The 15520-nt window shown below is 38.4% G+C and overlaps 1 protein-coding gene across 1 annotated transcript in view; it reads right to left on the reverse strand.

Annotated features, from left to right (window-relative positions):
- The window catches only part of Coq6 (ubiquinone biosynthesis protein COQ6, mitochondrial), a 29804-nt gene that overhangs the window by 5653 nt on the left and 8631 nt on the right, over positions 1-15520 (reverse strand). Inside the window, exons 5-10 of the mRNA XM_071692661.1 lie at positions 14661-14768; positions 9144-9206; positions 8587-8694; positions 7990-8195; positions 3638-3753; positions 849-1015 (exon numbers count right to left, since the gene is read on the reverse strand). Of these exons, the coding sequence (XP_071548762.1) occupies positions 849-1015; positions 3638-3753; positions 7990-8195; positions 8587-8694; positions 9144-9206; positions 14661-14768 (768 nt within the window). The remainder of the gene's footprint in view (positions 1-848; positions 1016-3637; positions 3754-7989; positions 8196-8586; positions 8695-9143; positions 9207-14660; positions 14769-15520) is intronic.

Consider the following 15520-nt stretch of genomic DNA (forward strand, 5'->3'; position numbering starts at 1 on the left):
TACATTAAATAACCTTACCAACCATTCAACATTACAGTCACCCCCTTTTTTTAAAAATTCCACTGCAATACCATCCAAACCCACTGCCTTGCCAGCTTTCATCTTCCGCAAAGCTTTTACCATCTCTTCTCTGTTTACCAAATCATTCTCCCTAACCCTCTCACTTTGCACACCACCTAAACCAAAACACCCTATATCTGCCACTCTATTATCAAACACATTCAACAAACCTTCAAAATACTCACTCCATCTCCTTCTCACATCACCACTACTTGTTGTCACAGCCCCCTTCACTGAAGTTCCCATTTGTTCCCTTATCTTACGCACTTTATTTACCTAATACCAAAGCATCTTTTCATCCTCCCTAAAATTTAATGATACTCTCTCACCCCAACTCTCATTACTTACCTGATAATTTGATACAAGGCATTCCAAGGGTGATTATCACAAAGATCCTTTAATTCTAAGCAAATGAAAACATCTAAAATAAAAAAAATCTGTATCCTGAATGATTAATGCTCATCATTATAATTTTGGCTGGATTATAAATACTCTCTACACATTAAGTTTTTTATTAATGACACAGGTCAGCACAAAAGTCATGCCTAGCTTCTAAGCAATGAAATGAATATCGATGCATATGTTTTTTTTTTTTTTTTTTCAAAAGAAGGAACAGAGAAGGGGGCCACATGAGGATGTTCCCTCAAAGGCCCAGTTCTCTGTTCTTAACGCTACCTCGCTAACGCGGGAAATGGCGAATAGTTTGAAAGAAAGAAAATGTTTCATTCACCCACAAAAAATATAATCTGTTATTACATTCAAAACATTCTGGTGCAATCATTTCTAACCTTAAGTGGTGTCATGACATTAACTGCTGACAAGCCAAGGGACCTGAGTAGGACAAATGGGGTAGCAGTGGTGCTGTAGAGGCGGTACAACCCATCAATGGCAGCCATGGTTGCTACATTGTGTCTCTGACGTTCACTCTCATAACTGTGAAGATTCTGTTCCTCACCTATAACAAAGATGATTAAACAAGGGATTGGTCTTTCATATATTCTGTAAAAAATATATCTGATATAGCAACTTATATATAAAAAAAAAAAAGGCTGTGCCTCAGAGGGGGTTCTATGATTATCAAACATGGTTAAAGAAGGTTAAAGAGTTTTAAATCTCAGTTACCTGTAAAGAACAATTACCAAAGAAGACTTACCAAAGGCAGCAGGAGATATTATGATATTATGGGATGTAGAAAGAGCATCAGAAAATGTAATTCACTTAAATGAAATCTCCTGTGGTGTAGCAGTTAGCATTCCTGACCGTGATGCATTCACGTGCCACCCAGGGTTGAGTGCTTAGGTTTGAATCCTGGTTATCGCAGTCAGTCCACAGTCAACCCAGCCATTCGTCCACCCCTAAGGACTGGTCGATAAAATGGGTATCTGTGTACATATGTATATATATGTATATGGCTGTCTATGTATATGTATGTATATGTACATGTATGGACATGTATGTATATATGTGTGTGTCTATGAGTGGATGGGTCATTCTTTGTCTGTCTTCTGGTGCTACCTCACTGACAAAGGAAATGGTGATCAAGTATAATAAAGAAATATAAATAATAATATACATATTATTATACATCATACATAATCGTTGTTTCCTGTGTCAGCAAAGTAGCACCAGGAAACAGATGATGAATGGCCTATCCACTCATATACACATATATATATAAACATAAACACCCACATACGCACATATACATGCACATACATATCAACATATACATAGACATATGCATACATTACATACATACACATGTACATATTCATGCTTGCTTGCCTTCATCTATTCCTGTCGTTACCCCGCCCCACAGGAAGGCAGCTCCAGGAATACAAACAAAAAGGCCACATTCGTTCACACTCAGTCTCTAGCTGTCATGTGTAACGCACAGAAACCACAGCTTCCTATCCACATCCAGGCCCTACAGACCTTTCCATGGTTTACCCCAGATGCTTCACATTCCCTGGTTGGTCCATTGACAGCACGTCGACCCCGGTATACTACATTGTTCCAATTCACTCTATTCCTTGCATGCATCACCCTCCTGTATGTTCAGGCCCCAATCACTCAAAATCTTTATCACTCCATCCTTCCACCTCTAATTTGGTCTCCTGCTTCTCCTTGTTCCCTCCACCTCTGACAGATATATCCTCTTGTCATTATTCAGGCCTCAATCACTCAAAATCTTTATCACTCCATCTTTCCACCTCCAATTTGGTCTCCTGCTTCTCCTTGTTCCCTCCACTTCCAACACATATATCCTCTTTGTCAACCTTTCCTCACTCATTCTCCCCATATGTCTAAACCATTTCAACGTGCCCTCTTTTGCTCTCCCAACCATACTCTTTTTATTTCCACACATCTCTCTTTCCCTTACATTACTTACTCGATCAAACCACCTCACCCCACATATTGTTCTCGAACATTTCATTCCCAACACATACATAATTTGTGTTTCCTGCGTCAGCAAGGTAGCGCCAGGAAACTGACGAAGAATGGCCCATCCACTCATATACACATATACATACATAAATGCCCTTATATGCACATTTACATATATATATATATTTTTTTTTTTTTTTTTTCATACTATTCGCCATTTCCCGCGTTTGCGAGGTAGCGCTAAGAACAGAGGACTGGGCCTTAGAGGGAAAATCCTCACCTGGCCCCCTTCTCTGTTCCTTCTTTTGGAAAAAAAAAAAAAAAAAAAAAAAAAAAAAAAAAAAAAAATATATATATATATATATATATATATATATATATATATATATATATATATATATATATATATATATATATCAACATACACATACAAGGACATACACACATAGATACATGTACATATTCATCCTTGCTTGCCTTCAACCATTCCTGTAAGTACCCTGCCCCACAGGAAACAGCATCACTATCCCCTGAGTTAATGGGATAGCCTTGATTAGGGCCTCAGCTAACATTAAAAATAAAAGTAATATAAAATCTAAAACAATCTAAAACCATAATGGTCCTTTAACTTTCCACAGCATTTGTTAATTCCTTCATGTACAGACCAGCTTTGCAATACAATCTGTTAACCGTGGCTGGGCCTACGACAGGATTCATGTCTACAGGACTCTTTGTACAGAGTATTATGATGATAGCATGGATTCTTATTCAAGTCAAATGTGGTTTCATCCATAAAAGTATCAAAGTGAAATTTTGTGAAGACACATCTAATTCCATACATCTTCATGACTAATTAGTCTACTATGGTAAGAAGTCTCACCACTGCTTGTCCAACTGGTCTTATCCTATCCCGTTTATGACTTTCTAGAAATAAAAATATGAAGAGCTGTGGGTGAAGGTACTGAGTGAAACCAGTGTGGATAAAGAAGAATAGATGAGAAAGGTTATTTACAGAAATTATGAAAGGGTGTGGGTTCAGGTGATTACAATTAGTGAAGAACATTAACACAATTTTAAAACCAAATTAATGACAAATGAAGAATTAGATCTATATTCTAAAGAAAGTCAGATCTCTTCTTTTAAAACACAATGGTGTGATTTCAGTGATGCTGTAAGAATAGTTTCATACCTATTTCAGCACCCATGAGGATACAATTCTCCAGTGTGTCCAAGAGGGATGCTACATCACCAAACCCCAAATTGACTCCCTGCCCAGCCAGTGGATGAACCCGATGAGCTGCATCCCTGCAAGAGGTTTTATAAACTGCCATTGGAATAGCACTAATGGATGAATATCAAATTTATCAAATCATTTTTCTAAAATAGTAAAGCATACATATCAAAATTCTAAGATCACAAATATAGGAAAAAGAAGGGAAGATAAACATTTCCACATTTCTAAATGGTGGGTGCTCACACACAAGTGAATATATTTCAGCAGTGTTCTGAAATGCCAACAGCAACATCATTAACCCCATCAAGTGTGATATAATCCCATGCCAAAACAAATGAGTTTTGATTTTGATTATTTTACTGGTGAGCTAATCTTCTATAGCTTAATCCTTAATGGTTTCTTAACTATTACATTTTCTAACGCATATTTTTTCACGTTAGCAAGGTAGCACCAGGAACAAATGAAGAACATCCTCAACTGCTCACATCCACCCTCTAGGAGTCATGTACATATGTGTCATGCACTGAAACTAGAAACCCTTGTCTAACACTGGGACCCACAGACTTGCATGGCTTCCCCAATAACTCAATTTGCAATATTAACGCATATAATTACTACTACAAAGTATACATTTCATCTGTATCAAGATACATTTGGTAACATCGATGCATTAAAGTATACACAAATTAAAGTATATACTTCATCTGCACCAAGATTCTAGTCACATTATTTTTTCCTACCTCCATCTAGTGGGTAAAATGCAATGTGGAATGTAATGATTATCTGGCTTTCACACTTGTACATCTTCATTCTCTAAAATCATAATGCCTAACAAATGAACCTTTTTTGATAATCATCTTTGAGATTTCAATTCATAAGAAAGGGTAAGGTAAACCAGAGGCCATTTGCTCCGAAGTAAACAACAAATGGGTAAATTCATGCTATAATAGTGCAGGTATGATCAGTGGTGGCCCATGACAATGCAAATTAGAGGGACTGCAGATGACCTGTGTCATTATGTATAGGTAGACTGTAAATCAGTCACAAACAGCACATTAATATAAAATCCATGCAATGGCTCTTTGAAGTAACAGAATTATCTATAACGTTTTCACTGCATTCTTTCATATCTGTCATCAGATTTTCAGTGGTTATCACTGCTAAAACTGCCAATCTATTGTTCATCACTGCATTATGCAAAAAAGCTTTGATTCTCTTCAGGGTTGCAAAAATTCTTTCTGTTTCAGTCATCAATCATGTTACTGTTTGAATCCTTATAAGCTTTAGGTAGAAACATTAGGTAGAAGTAGTTGGTAAGAATATTGGGCAGGAGAATTTGGTAGTAGTCAGTAGGAACATTACGTAGGAGCCTCCACAAGCACTGTGCTAGACTTGCTCTCTGCCAGTGGCCTGTTAAGGGTAAGGCACTAGAGGCTAAGGAGGGGCAGTGGAATTCACTAGTTGTGGCCACCCCCTTGAGGGAGATCCAGAAGGGAACAGGCATCAGAGATATAGAACAGAACAACGTTCACTGTAAATACTTTTTGTTAATAACTTCAAATAAGTCCATGAGATTTTCTATGTTGCATAAATCCTAAGTTCAGTTCTAAGTTTGTCTTCTTCAAGGAAGGTTTATACTACCCTAGTTGAGGTGAGAATATAAAATACTGTGTTACAAAGCTAGATGAGCAATTCCCAATGATACCAAGGAGAAACTGAGGCAACCAATCACACTGTACTGATATGTTATGACACACTCGTGCTGCAAGTAATGCAGCTCCAATTTGGTTGTCCTTTGTTAAATGGGAGTTTTTATATAAACTTGATGGGAATTATTTAAGTGTTTTCATCTTTTTCACTGAATATATATTAATTTGTTAAAGAAGTAGTATTAAATAAATAATGCTATATGTAAGCATGGGTTGGCACAGTTCTTTTAAGATTTAGGTAAAACTGCCATACCAACGGGGAAGCTGCAGCTTTGCCACTTCTATACATTAAAACCATTGGATATGATGTAAATCAACTTAGTGGCTGGGACATATAATCAATAGACCAAAGAGTTGCTGTTAAAGTAATATCTAAATGTCAGGAACACCAGGCTGCAAGGCTATATGAAACTTTCCTTAATGTTGATGAAACTGCCCAATGTATAAGTGCAAATGCCAATGGTAAGCACAAGATTCCCGTTTTTTACAAGTGCATTACATTGTTGTTCTGTTGGTCTATGGATCTTCAGAGTGGCCAGCTGCCATGATAAGGAATTCTAAAAGACCAAAGCTTGCCTGCTGCAAATGTTTCTGAAGGAACTGTCACCCTGGCAATGCAGGTTTGCCTAAGAAAGCAATTCTCGTCCCTGAATGATGAAACTACCTTTAAAATGACATATTCAGTTTATCAAGTCTTCCTAATAAAGTTGAGATGATATTCATCTGTCAATCAGCAACCAATATGCTTCCTGTCTATAGGTCTATCATAAGCATTGCACCTTAATCCATCTACTATAACCAACATATTCCTGAGCTATCCTATCCTTGGTATATCCTCAGTTTACCTGTCCAAGATCAAGTAAAGCCTCTAAAGTCATCAAAATCCTTTTTTTCCCCCACTACACATGTGCAGAAGCTCCTCAAGACATCAGACTCCATTCATCTTGCAAACTACATATTCTGTTTCTCTTCTTTCTTTCTATGAACTTTATTCCCATTTGCACAGGTATGGGAATAAATTCTTGAGAACTAGGATCCCCAAACCCAAAGGCTGCCAATGGAAAGGGATGTCCATTTGCTATCTAGATCATACCATAATAATCTACCCTTGCTTTGATCTTAAAAGCTTTTACCGAGTGTTTTGAAATATATTAAACATTATAGTAACAATTTTAACTAAGTTTCCTATATTTCAGGCATGTCAAAAACTGTAGGAGCTAAAAATAAGTGGGTTTACAATTAACCCTTGATGATGAATGTAGTGAAAAAGTAGATATTACATTAAACAGTATTTATCTATTCATATATTTATTATACTTTGTCGCTGTCTCCTGCGTTAGCGAGGTAGCACAAGGAAACAGACGAAAAAATGGCCCAACCCACCCACGTACACATGTATATACATACATGTCCACACACACACATATACATACCTATACATCTCAACGTATACATATATATATACACACTCAGACATATATATATTTTTTTTTAATACTATTCGCCATTTCCCGCATTAGCAAGGTAGCGTTAAGAACAGAGGACTGAGCCTTTGAGGGAATATCCTCACTTGGCCCCCTTCTCTGTTCCTTTTTTTGGAAAATTAAAAACAAGAGGGGAGGATTTCCAGCCCCCTGCTTCCTTCCCTTTTAGTCGCCTTCTACGACACGCAGGGAATACGTGGGAAGTATTCTTTCTCCCCTATCCCCAGGGATATACATATATTTATACATGTACATAGTTAATACTGTCTTCCCTCATTCATTCCCGTTGCCACCCCGCCACACATGAAATGACAGCCCCCTCCCCCCACATGTGCATGAGGCAGCGCTTGGAAAAGACAACAAAGGCCACATCCGTTCACACTCAGTCTCTAGCTGTCATGTATAATGCACTGAAACCACAGCTCCCTTTCCACATCTAGGCCCCACAAAACTTTCCATGATTTACCCCAGACGCTTCACATGCCCTTGTTCAATCCATTGACAGCACGTCGACATCGGTATACCACATTGTTCCAATTCACTCTATTCCTTGCATGCCTTTCACCCTCCTGCATGTTCAGGCCCTGATCACTCAAAATCTTTTTCACTCCATCTTTCCACCTCCAATTTGGTCTCCCACTTCTCCTCGTTCCCTCCACCTGTGACACATATATCCTCTTTGTCAATCTTTCCTCACTCATTCTCTCCATGTGACCAAACCATTTCAAAACACCCTCTTCTGATCTATCAACCACACTCTTTTTATTACCATCCATCTCTCTTACCCTTTCATTACTTACTCGATCAAACTACCTGACACCACATATTGTCCTCAAGCATCTCATTTCCAGCACATCGACCCTCCTCTGCACAACTCTATCTATAGCCCACGCCTTGCAACCATATAACATTGTTGGAACCACTATTCCTTCAAACATACCCACTTTTGCTTTCCAAGATAATGTTCTCGACTTCCACGCATTTTTTTTGTATTACAACATACAATATCTGCTACCATTACCTAGTATCAACTGTGTAATGCTTCTGACATATGCTAACCAACAGTGTCTACAATTATTATCACAAGTTATCAATTATTACACTTCTGACTTACCCAATGAGAGCAATTCGGGGTGCTACATAGTGAACTGCATGTCCCAGGCCAAGTGGGAATGCTCCCCGGGAGTTTGGCATGACAGTGCTCAGACTGGGAGGAAGCTGGCGAATGTCAGCACCACGACCAGGCAGGAAGGTCTCCAGTAATTTTAACCATCTCTCATGTACAGACTGGACTATCTGATCAGTTCCACTGTCATCCCACTTGTTGGAAAATAAAGCAAATTACTTAAAAGGTAGTATACTGATTATTCTCATTCAATCTGAGAAGCACTATCATGGGAGAAGATTAGAGTTTGAAGATTAAGTAGACTCCTTCCTAACACTATTTGTTCTCTACCCAAATTCTCTGCAGACTACAGGACAATATGGCACATAAAGTCAATCTGTCTGCTAAGATACTGATATTTCACAATTTTTTTCAAGTGAGACATAGCATACTTTAGTCACAGTACGCAACCCATTTGCCCGGGTAAGACCTAACACCACTGCTAAAAATATTCACAAGATAATGTATTTGTTTACCAAAATATACATGACTTAAAATGTCATAAAAGTTCTCATTCAGCTTAAAGTATGAAAGAAATGAACTTACTATTACTCTATTAAGAGCTTCTGTAAATTCCTCGTCTGAGAGTGTTAACAATTCTTTGGCATTGGCTCGAGTTGTTGACCACACTAGTGAACTCTTATCCTCAGACAACTGTTGAAGACAAAAGAAAGAAGTGTACAAATTCTGTCTGAGGATGAATTACGTTTCTTCCTATGAAGTGCAGATGTTTATAAAATCAAGTTACCCACTGCTATTAGTTTTTCACCCATAGTTCTATAACTTTATTTTTGTGGTAATCACACACACTACTACCAGTGTACAATATAATTTAAGTTTCCTCATCTACTGTATTTCTGATGTCAGTGGGAACACAACAGTCACTTAGAAGTATACAAGAAGACATATTATCATCATTTAGTAGGATTTATGATAAAGAGTAATGCTATTTACATACTACTGAAAGATTTATGAATAAATTAAATTCAAAAGATACTGTACAACTTTGTACTTACATGCAAATAGCAAAGGAGCCCTAAGCTTTTTTCAGCTATGAAAGTAAATGTTATTTTTGAGTGTACCAACATTACTGTGGGACATACCGGTAAAAGAGCAACAGGACCAGTGGGAAGAAACCTCTGCCAAGCCACTGTGTTGTCAACTGGCTGGAAAAAACCATGAATGTAAGAAAAATGGAACAAATTTTTTTTCAGTTTTCAGAAGCTGAAACAGAAAAAGCCATGTAAAGAATGATCCTCCTCCTTGAATGGTCAAGCTGGGAAGTTTGACTATGAGCGGATGAAATGGCGATCAAGTATTATAGAATAAATAAATAAATATATAAACCATGGAAAGGCCTGTAGATCCCTTTCAGTCACCTTCTACAACATGCAGGGAATACATGGGAAGTACTCTTTCTTCCCTATCCCCAGGGCATGTGAAGCATCCAAGGTAAACACATAAATCCTCTACCACTTCTGAAACCACACTGCTCTTCCCCAGTCTGATGCTCTGTATATGCCTTGACCCTCTCAATCAATACCCTCCCATATAATTTCCCAGGAATACTCAAGAAACTTATACCTCTAATTTGAACACTATGCATGCATTCAGCTAATCCCCAGGCACTTTACCATGAACCATACATACATTGAATATCCTCACCAACCAATTAACAACACAGTCACCCCCTTTTTTAATTAATTCCACCCTGTGACTCACTTCCGTGGGGCATGTAGGGGAATACTGGCTTCTGACTGGCTGAAGTGTGATAGGATGGATTTGTAGGTCTTTACTGAATTTTTTTCAGATCAGTGGTGTTTCCTATTAGAACTAGTGTTCCATCAGTTGGTGAATTGGGGCTCAGAGACAACTTGTATCACACATGCTGCAACTCAGAGAGAAGCTTTTGTCCACTGTGACTAATTTTTTTGTTTATACAGACTGGTAAGACTGTTTCAATTTACCTGTTCCCTGTACTCAGCTTTCTGGTGGTATCAGTCTTGAAAATCTGTATATCTAATGTGAAATTTTATTTAATGGTTTGTGATAGAATTAAGAAATGATATACAACAAAATGACATAATCCATCTTTGCACTTACAGTATCATTAAAATTCTGTTATATCACTAAAGCACACTGGATGAACTAATTTCTGTGAAGCTCAGTTTGAAGTTCATTGTTGGCTGTTGATGGTTTTCATATTCATTGCCTCAAAGGATATCATTAATCAGATCCATTACGTAAAAATTGTCACCCAAACTAAGTGAAGAGCCTGTGCAAGCACTTTGCCAGACTTGTGCTCTGCCAGTGGCCTGTTAAGGGTGAGACATTAAAGGCTAAGAAGCAGCACTGGAGTTCTTAAGTTATGGGACTCTGTTGCTGTGGCCACCCCTTTGAGGGAGTTCCATCTGGAACAGGCATCAAAATCAGAGACATAGATAGGTAGGTAGAACTAACAGGCATCAGAGACATAGATAGGTAGGTAGAACTAAGCAAAATATAATGGGTAACTGAAACAATTATTGGGAAAGAGGGGAGATGACTATAACATGTCATAAATGTTTTTGATCCATCAGGTTTGCATATTATTTATTGTAAATGAGGAATGTAATTAATGTGCATCTACCTGGTTTAAAAGCCCTTTTTTTTTAGGATATTCTTGTAAACAACTCTAAGACATCAAGAGTAATATGATCCAAACATGATCAAATGCAAGCACTACAAAACCATCAGATTAAAGAAGCACTTTTAACCTCTTCTCCACAATGCCTTCATTTGGATGAAGTGGATCTTGGGTAGAGAGACATGTTGGATTGGATGAGAAAATCTTTGCATTCACACCTCAGCATTTAGCTCTGGGAAGTTCAGTGGTCCCAAGAACTCAACAACAATTAGCACAACTTTAACGTTAAATGCCACTTGATCATGCATGGTGGAACCTTGGCCAGTTGAGCATAACATTTTCGCAACTCATCCCATCAGGCTTGAGCCAATGAGATGAAAATTTAGTGCAAGCTACAACCTTTGCTAGTAATTCTAAGACATAGACTTATGAGTGTTTGCATATCACTCAAGCTTTTCAGTAACTGGAGAGTCAGATTACAGAAAGGGTGGTAGGCTGGTAGGTATTCCCCAGTCCATAGATGTTGTTCCATCACTTTAGCTTTCCTGTTTGAAGCAATAACTTAAGGAGCGATTTTTATGAAGCACATGGTTAGCCACTCATATATTACCACAGTGGAATTTTGTATTCGTGAAACTAGAAAGTTCACTAGTCTCCATAGAGACTCTCTTGCCGTCGCACCCTTTTGAGGTAGTTCCAGTTGGGCTTGTGAAATGTCAGAGGTAAACAATGGAAAGGTATGTGGGGCCTGGATATGGATAGGGAGCTGTGATTTCGGTGCATTACACATGACAGGTAGACATTGAGTGTGAACGAATGTGGCCTTTTTTCTGTTTCCCTGGCACTACCTAGCTGAAGCACAGGGTAGTGTTTTTTTTTTCATACATATTCGCCTTTTTCTACACTTGCAAGATACCGTCAAGATATGAGCTTGGAAGGGAGGATTGTGTGAAGAAATATCAGGAGAGATTGAATGTAGAATGGCAAAAGACGAGAGCAAATGAAGTGAGGTGGGTGGGTATGGAATGGCAAGTATTTAGGGAAGCAGTGATGGCATGTGCAAGAGATGCTTGTGGCATGAGAAAAGTGGGAGGTGAGCAGATTAGAAAATGTAGTGAGTGGTAGGATGAAGAAGTAATGTTGCTAGTGAAAGAGAAAAGAAAAGTATTTTGGTGGTATTTACAAGGATGAAGTGCAAATGACTGGGAGATTTATAAGAGAAAGCAGCAGGAGGTCAAGATTAAGGTGCAAGGGTTAAAAAATAGGGTAAGAGAGAGTTTGGGCAAGAGAATCATTAAACTTTAGGAGAATAGAAAGATGTTTTGGAAGGAGGTAAATAATCTGTGAAAGACAGGAGAACAAATGGGAACATTGATGAAGGGAGGAAAAGGGTAAGTGATAATATGTAGTGATGGTGTAAGGAGAAGGTGGAGTATTTTGAAGGATTGTAGGATATGTTTGATAGATTGGCTGATGTAAAATGTTTTGGTTGGAGTGGTGTGCGAGGTGAGAGGCAGGAAGAGTGGATTGGTGAAAGCCTTATGGAAGATGAAATCCAGCATGGTGGCTGGAGTGGATGGTATTGCAGTTGAATTTATTAAGAAAGGGGATGACTGTGTTGTTGATTGGTTGGTAAGGATGTTCATTGTATATATGGATCATGGTGAAGTGCCAGAGGATTGGTGGAATGCATGTATAGTGCCATTGTATGAAGGCAAAGGGAATAAAGGTGAATTCAAACTACAGAGGCATAAGTTTGTTGTGTACAGCTGGATAACTGTATGGGAGGGTATTGATGAGAGGGTGGAGGCATGTACAGAGCATCAGAATGGGGAGGAGCAGTGTGGTTTCAAAAGTGAAAGAGGATGTGTTGGTCAGGTGTTTGCTTTGAAGAATGTGTTAGAAATACTTAGAAAAATAGATGAATTTTTATTTGGCATTTATGGATCTGGAGAAGGCATATGATAAGGTTGACAGAGATGCTTTGTGGAAGATCTTAAAAATACAGGGTGTGGGAGGAAAGCTGCTAGGAGGAGTGAGAAGTTTTTACCAAGGGTGAAGGAGTGAGAAGTTTTTACCAAGGGTGTACGGCATGTGTATGAGAAGGAAGAGAGGAGAGTGATTGGTTTCCAGTGAAGGTCAATCTGCGGCAAGGGTGTGTGACATCACCATGGTTGTTTAATCTCTTTATGGATGGGGTGGTTAGGGAGGTCATTGCAGAGTTTTGGAGAAAGGGACAAGTATGCAGTCTGTTGGGGATGAGATGGCTTGGGAATTGAGTCAGTTGTTCGCTGATGATACAGCACTGGTGGGTGATTAGAGTGAGAAACTGCTGAACTTGGTGACTGAGTTTGGAAGTGTGTGAAAAGGGAAAGTTGAGAGGAAATTGAATAAGAGGAAGATTATAAGAATCAGCAGGATTGAAGGGCAAGTTCAGATGCAAGTTGGAATGGAGAAAAACTGGAGGAAGTGAAGTGTTTTAGATATCTGGGAGTGTATTTAGTTGCGGATGGAACCATGGAAGCGGAACACCCTTCCATTGCTGATGCCAAAACCAAACCTTATCAGTGTTTATTTTCAAACCTCATTTCTGAGTGTCTTAAAGCTAAACAAAATTTGAACTCATAAATTTTGTGATAACATATCTTTCCATGAAAGTTGTTTTTCTGTATGAGCCAATACACTAATGGTGGAGTGGATGAAGAGCATCCTATTCAGCACAGAAAATGAAATCTGAAGAAAATCATATCAATATTAGTGATGTAATCAAATCAACATGTATTATCATGGAAAAAATCCAACAAAAAACAACAATAAAGTAAGGCTTTGGATCAAGTTCTTAAAAGTAGGAGTATGAATACCATCAGTTACACTGATCCATTCCAAAAGAGATGAAAAGGTTAGAGACAATGGTTGTTAGCCTTACTTGGCCCTCCTTTCAGCAATACCATTATCTTGAGATGTACTTACAAATCTTCTGGCAAAGCTAGAAACCCAACCACATACCCACCAAAATCATATCATATATCACATGAAACGATAATGGCAAATTACAATTCTGCTCAACCAAAGGATCTCTTTGCTGCCCATAGCAATTTTACCCACACTCCATTTAATCTGTAAACTGGATTATCGGCAATCCCTTATTAAAATACATCCTAAATGCATTCCAGAACCCTACATTTATTAATAAGTAAGAATTATTGACAAAAATATAATCTATCACAATATACTTCAGAAGTCTCCTCCTACTAAAACAGCAACAAGACTAGAGCAAAACCTCTTCCAGCACTGAAATTTTGGCATGTGTCACAAAGTTCTCCTATCGGTAAATTCTTATCACATATTCACTCCTTCACTTGCATTCATGAAGGAGGTATCATGTTGAAGCCTCGTACTGAGGCCTCATGCTGTAGCATCACATCGAGACATCACACCGTATCATCAATGAACCATCATGTTGAAGCATTGACCTCACAGTAACTCTCTTTTTGTATTCATTCCCTTCTACCTTATCCTAATACAAACCTCTGTTACTTTTGATTCTTTCAATATTCACCTACATATTATAGTAGAACATTCTAGGAGGTTGCTGAGAAAGAATGCAGCTCTAGTATCTCCAGTGTATTGAGAAAGCAACAAAGTGGGGAGAGAGCATGGCTAAATATCCTTCCCTCCTGTATTACTTTCCAAAAGATGGAACAAATGAAACAGCCAAGTGAGGACATTTTTCCTCTTTGGTTTATTCATCTCTACATAACACTACCTTACTCTCACTGGAAAGGGCATTCAAAGCATGATAAAAAAAAATTTACCTAAGCAACTTTTTAGCATCTAATCCAATACTAATGAAAAACTTATTTTCTCTCAACTCTGTCATTCCTTACTCTATCCAGTTCTCAGAAAATCTATTTCAGTAATATGAACCCAGCTAACTACTTTACTGTCTTAAATCTATTTTTAACAACAGCATAGAGTTGGTTGCACAATTTACCTCTGACAGCTGCAATGTTGCCACAATTCCCATTTGATCATATTCCCAGCTTAAATATTGTACACCCATTGTTTTCCGTACAAGAGACTTGGCACCATCAGCCCCAATCTGAAGAATAAAAAAGACATTTATCAATATACGCGGTATTATTCTAAGCTGACCCTATACAAAGTCTGGCTGCCATGTGTAATGTACTGACACCACTACCCCCTATCCACAACTAGGCCCTACAGACCTTTCTGTAGCTCCCCTCAGCCACTTCAAGTTCACTGGTTCAGTCCGCTGATAGCATGTCAACCCCTGTATGTCACATCGTTCCAGTTCCATTCCTCTTTTCTTTCTGACTTTTCATCACCAATTAAGTCTTCAATCTCTCCTTTTTCCTTGTCACCTCCACTTCAACAAATATATCCTCTTTGTCAACCTATTTTCACTCTCTCTTTCTGTATGTTCAAACCATTTCAGCAAACCCTCTTCAGCTCTCATCTTATTTCCACACCTCTCTCTTACCCAATCATTTACTCAATCAACCTTCCTCATACCACATCCCGTCCTCAAACATTTGATTTCTAACACATTCATCCTTTCCCATTCATACTCATCTACAGCCCATGCCTTGCACCCATTATACACCATCAGGATTATTATGTCCACCTTCACCCTCCCAGATAGTGACCTTACTTTTCACACATTCCTCAATGTTCCCAAGACTTTTGCCCCTTACCCACTGTATGACTCACTTTACCTTCCATGGTTCCATTTGCTGCATTATTCAAACCAGGTATCTAAAACACTTTGCTTCCACTTAGTTTTTTCCATTCAAACTCACATCACAGCTAACCTGTCTCTTTGCACTGCTA

Source organism: Panulirus ornatus, chromosome 53, assembly GCF_036320965.1.
Source record: "Panulirus ornatus isolate Po-2019 chromosome 53, ASM3632096v1, whole genome shotgun sequence".
Lineage (NCBI taxonomy): Eukaryota > Metazoa > Arthropoda > Malacostraca > Decapoda > Palinuridae > Panulirus > Panulirus ornatus.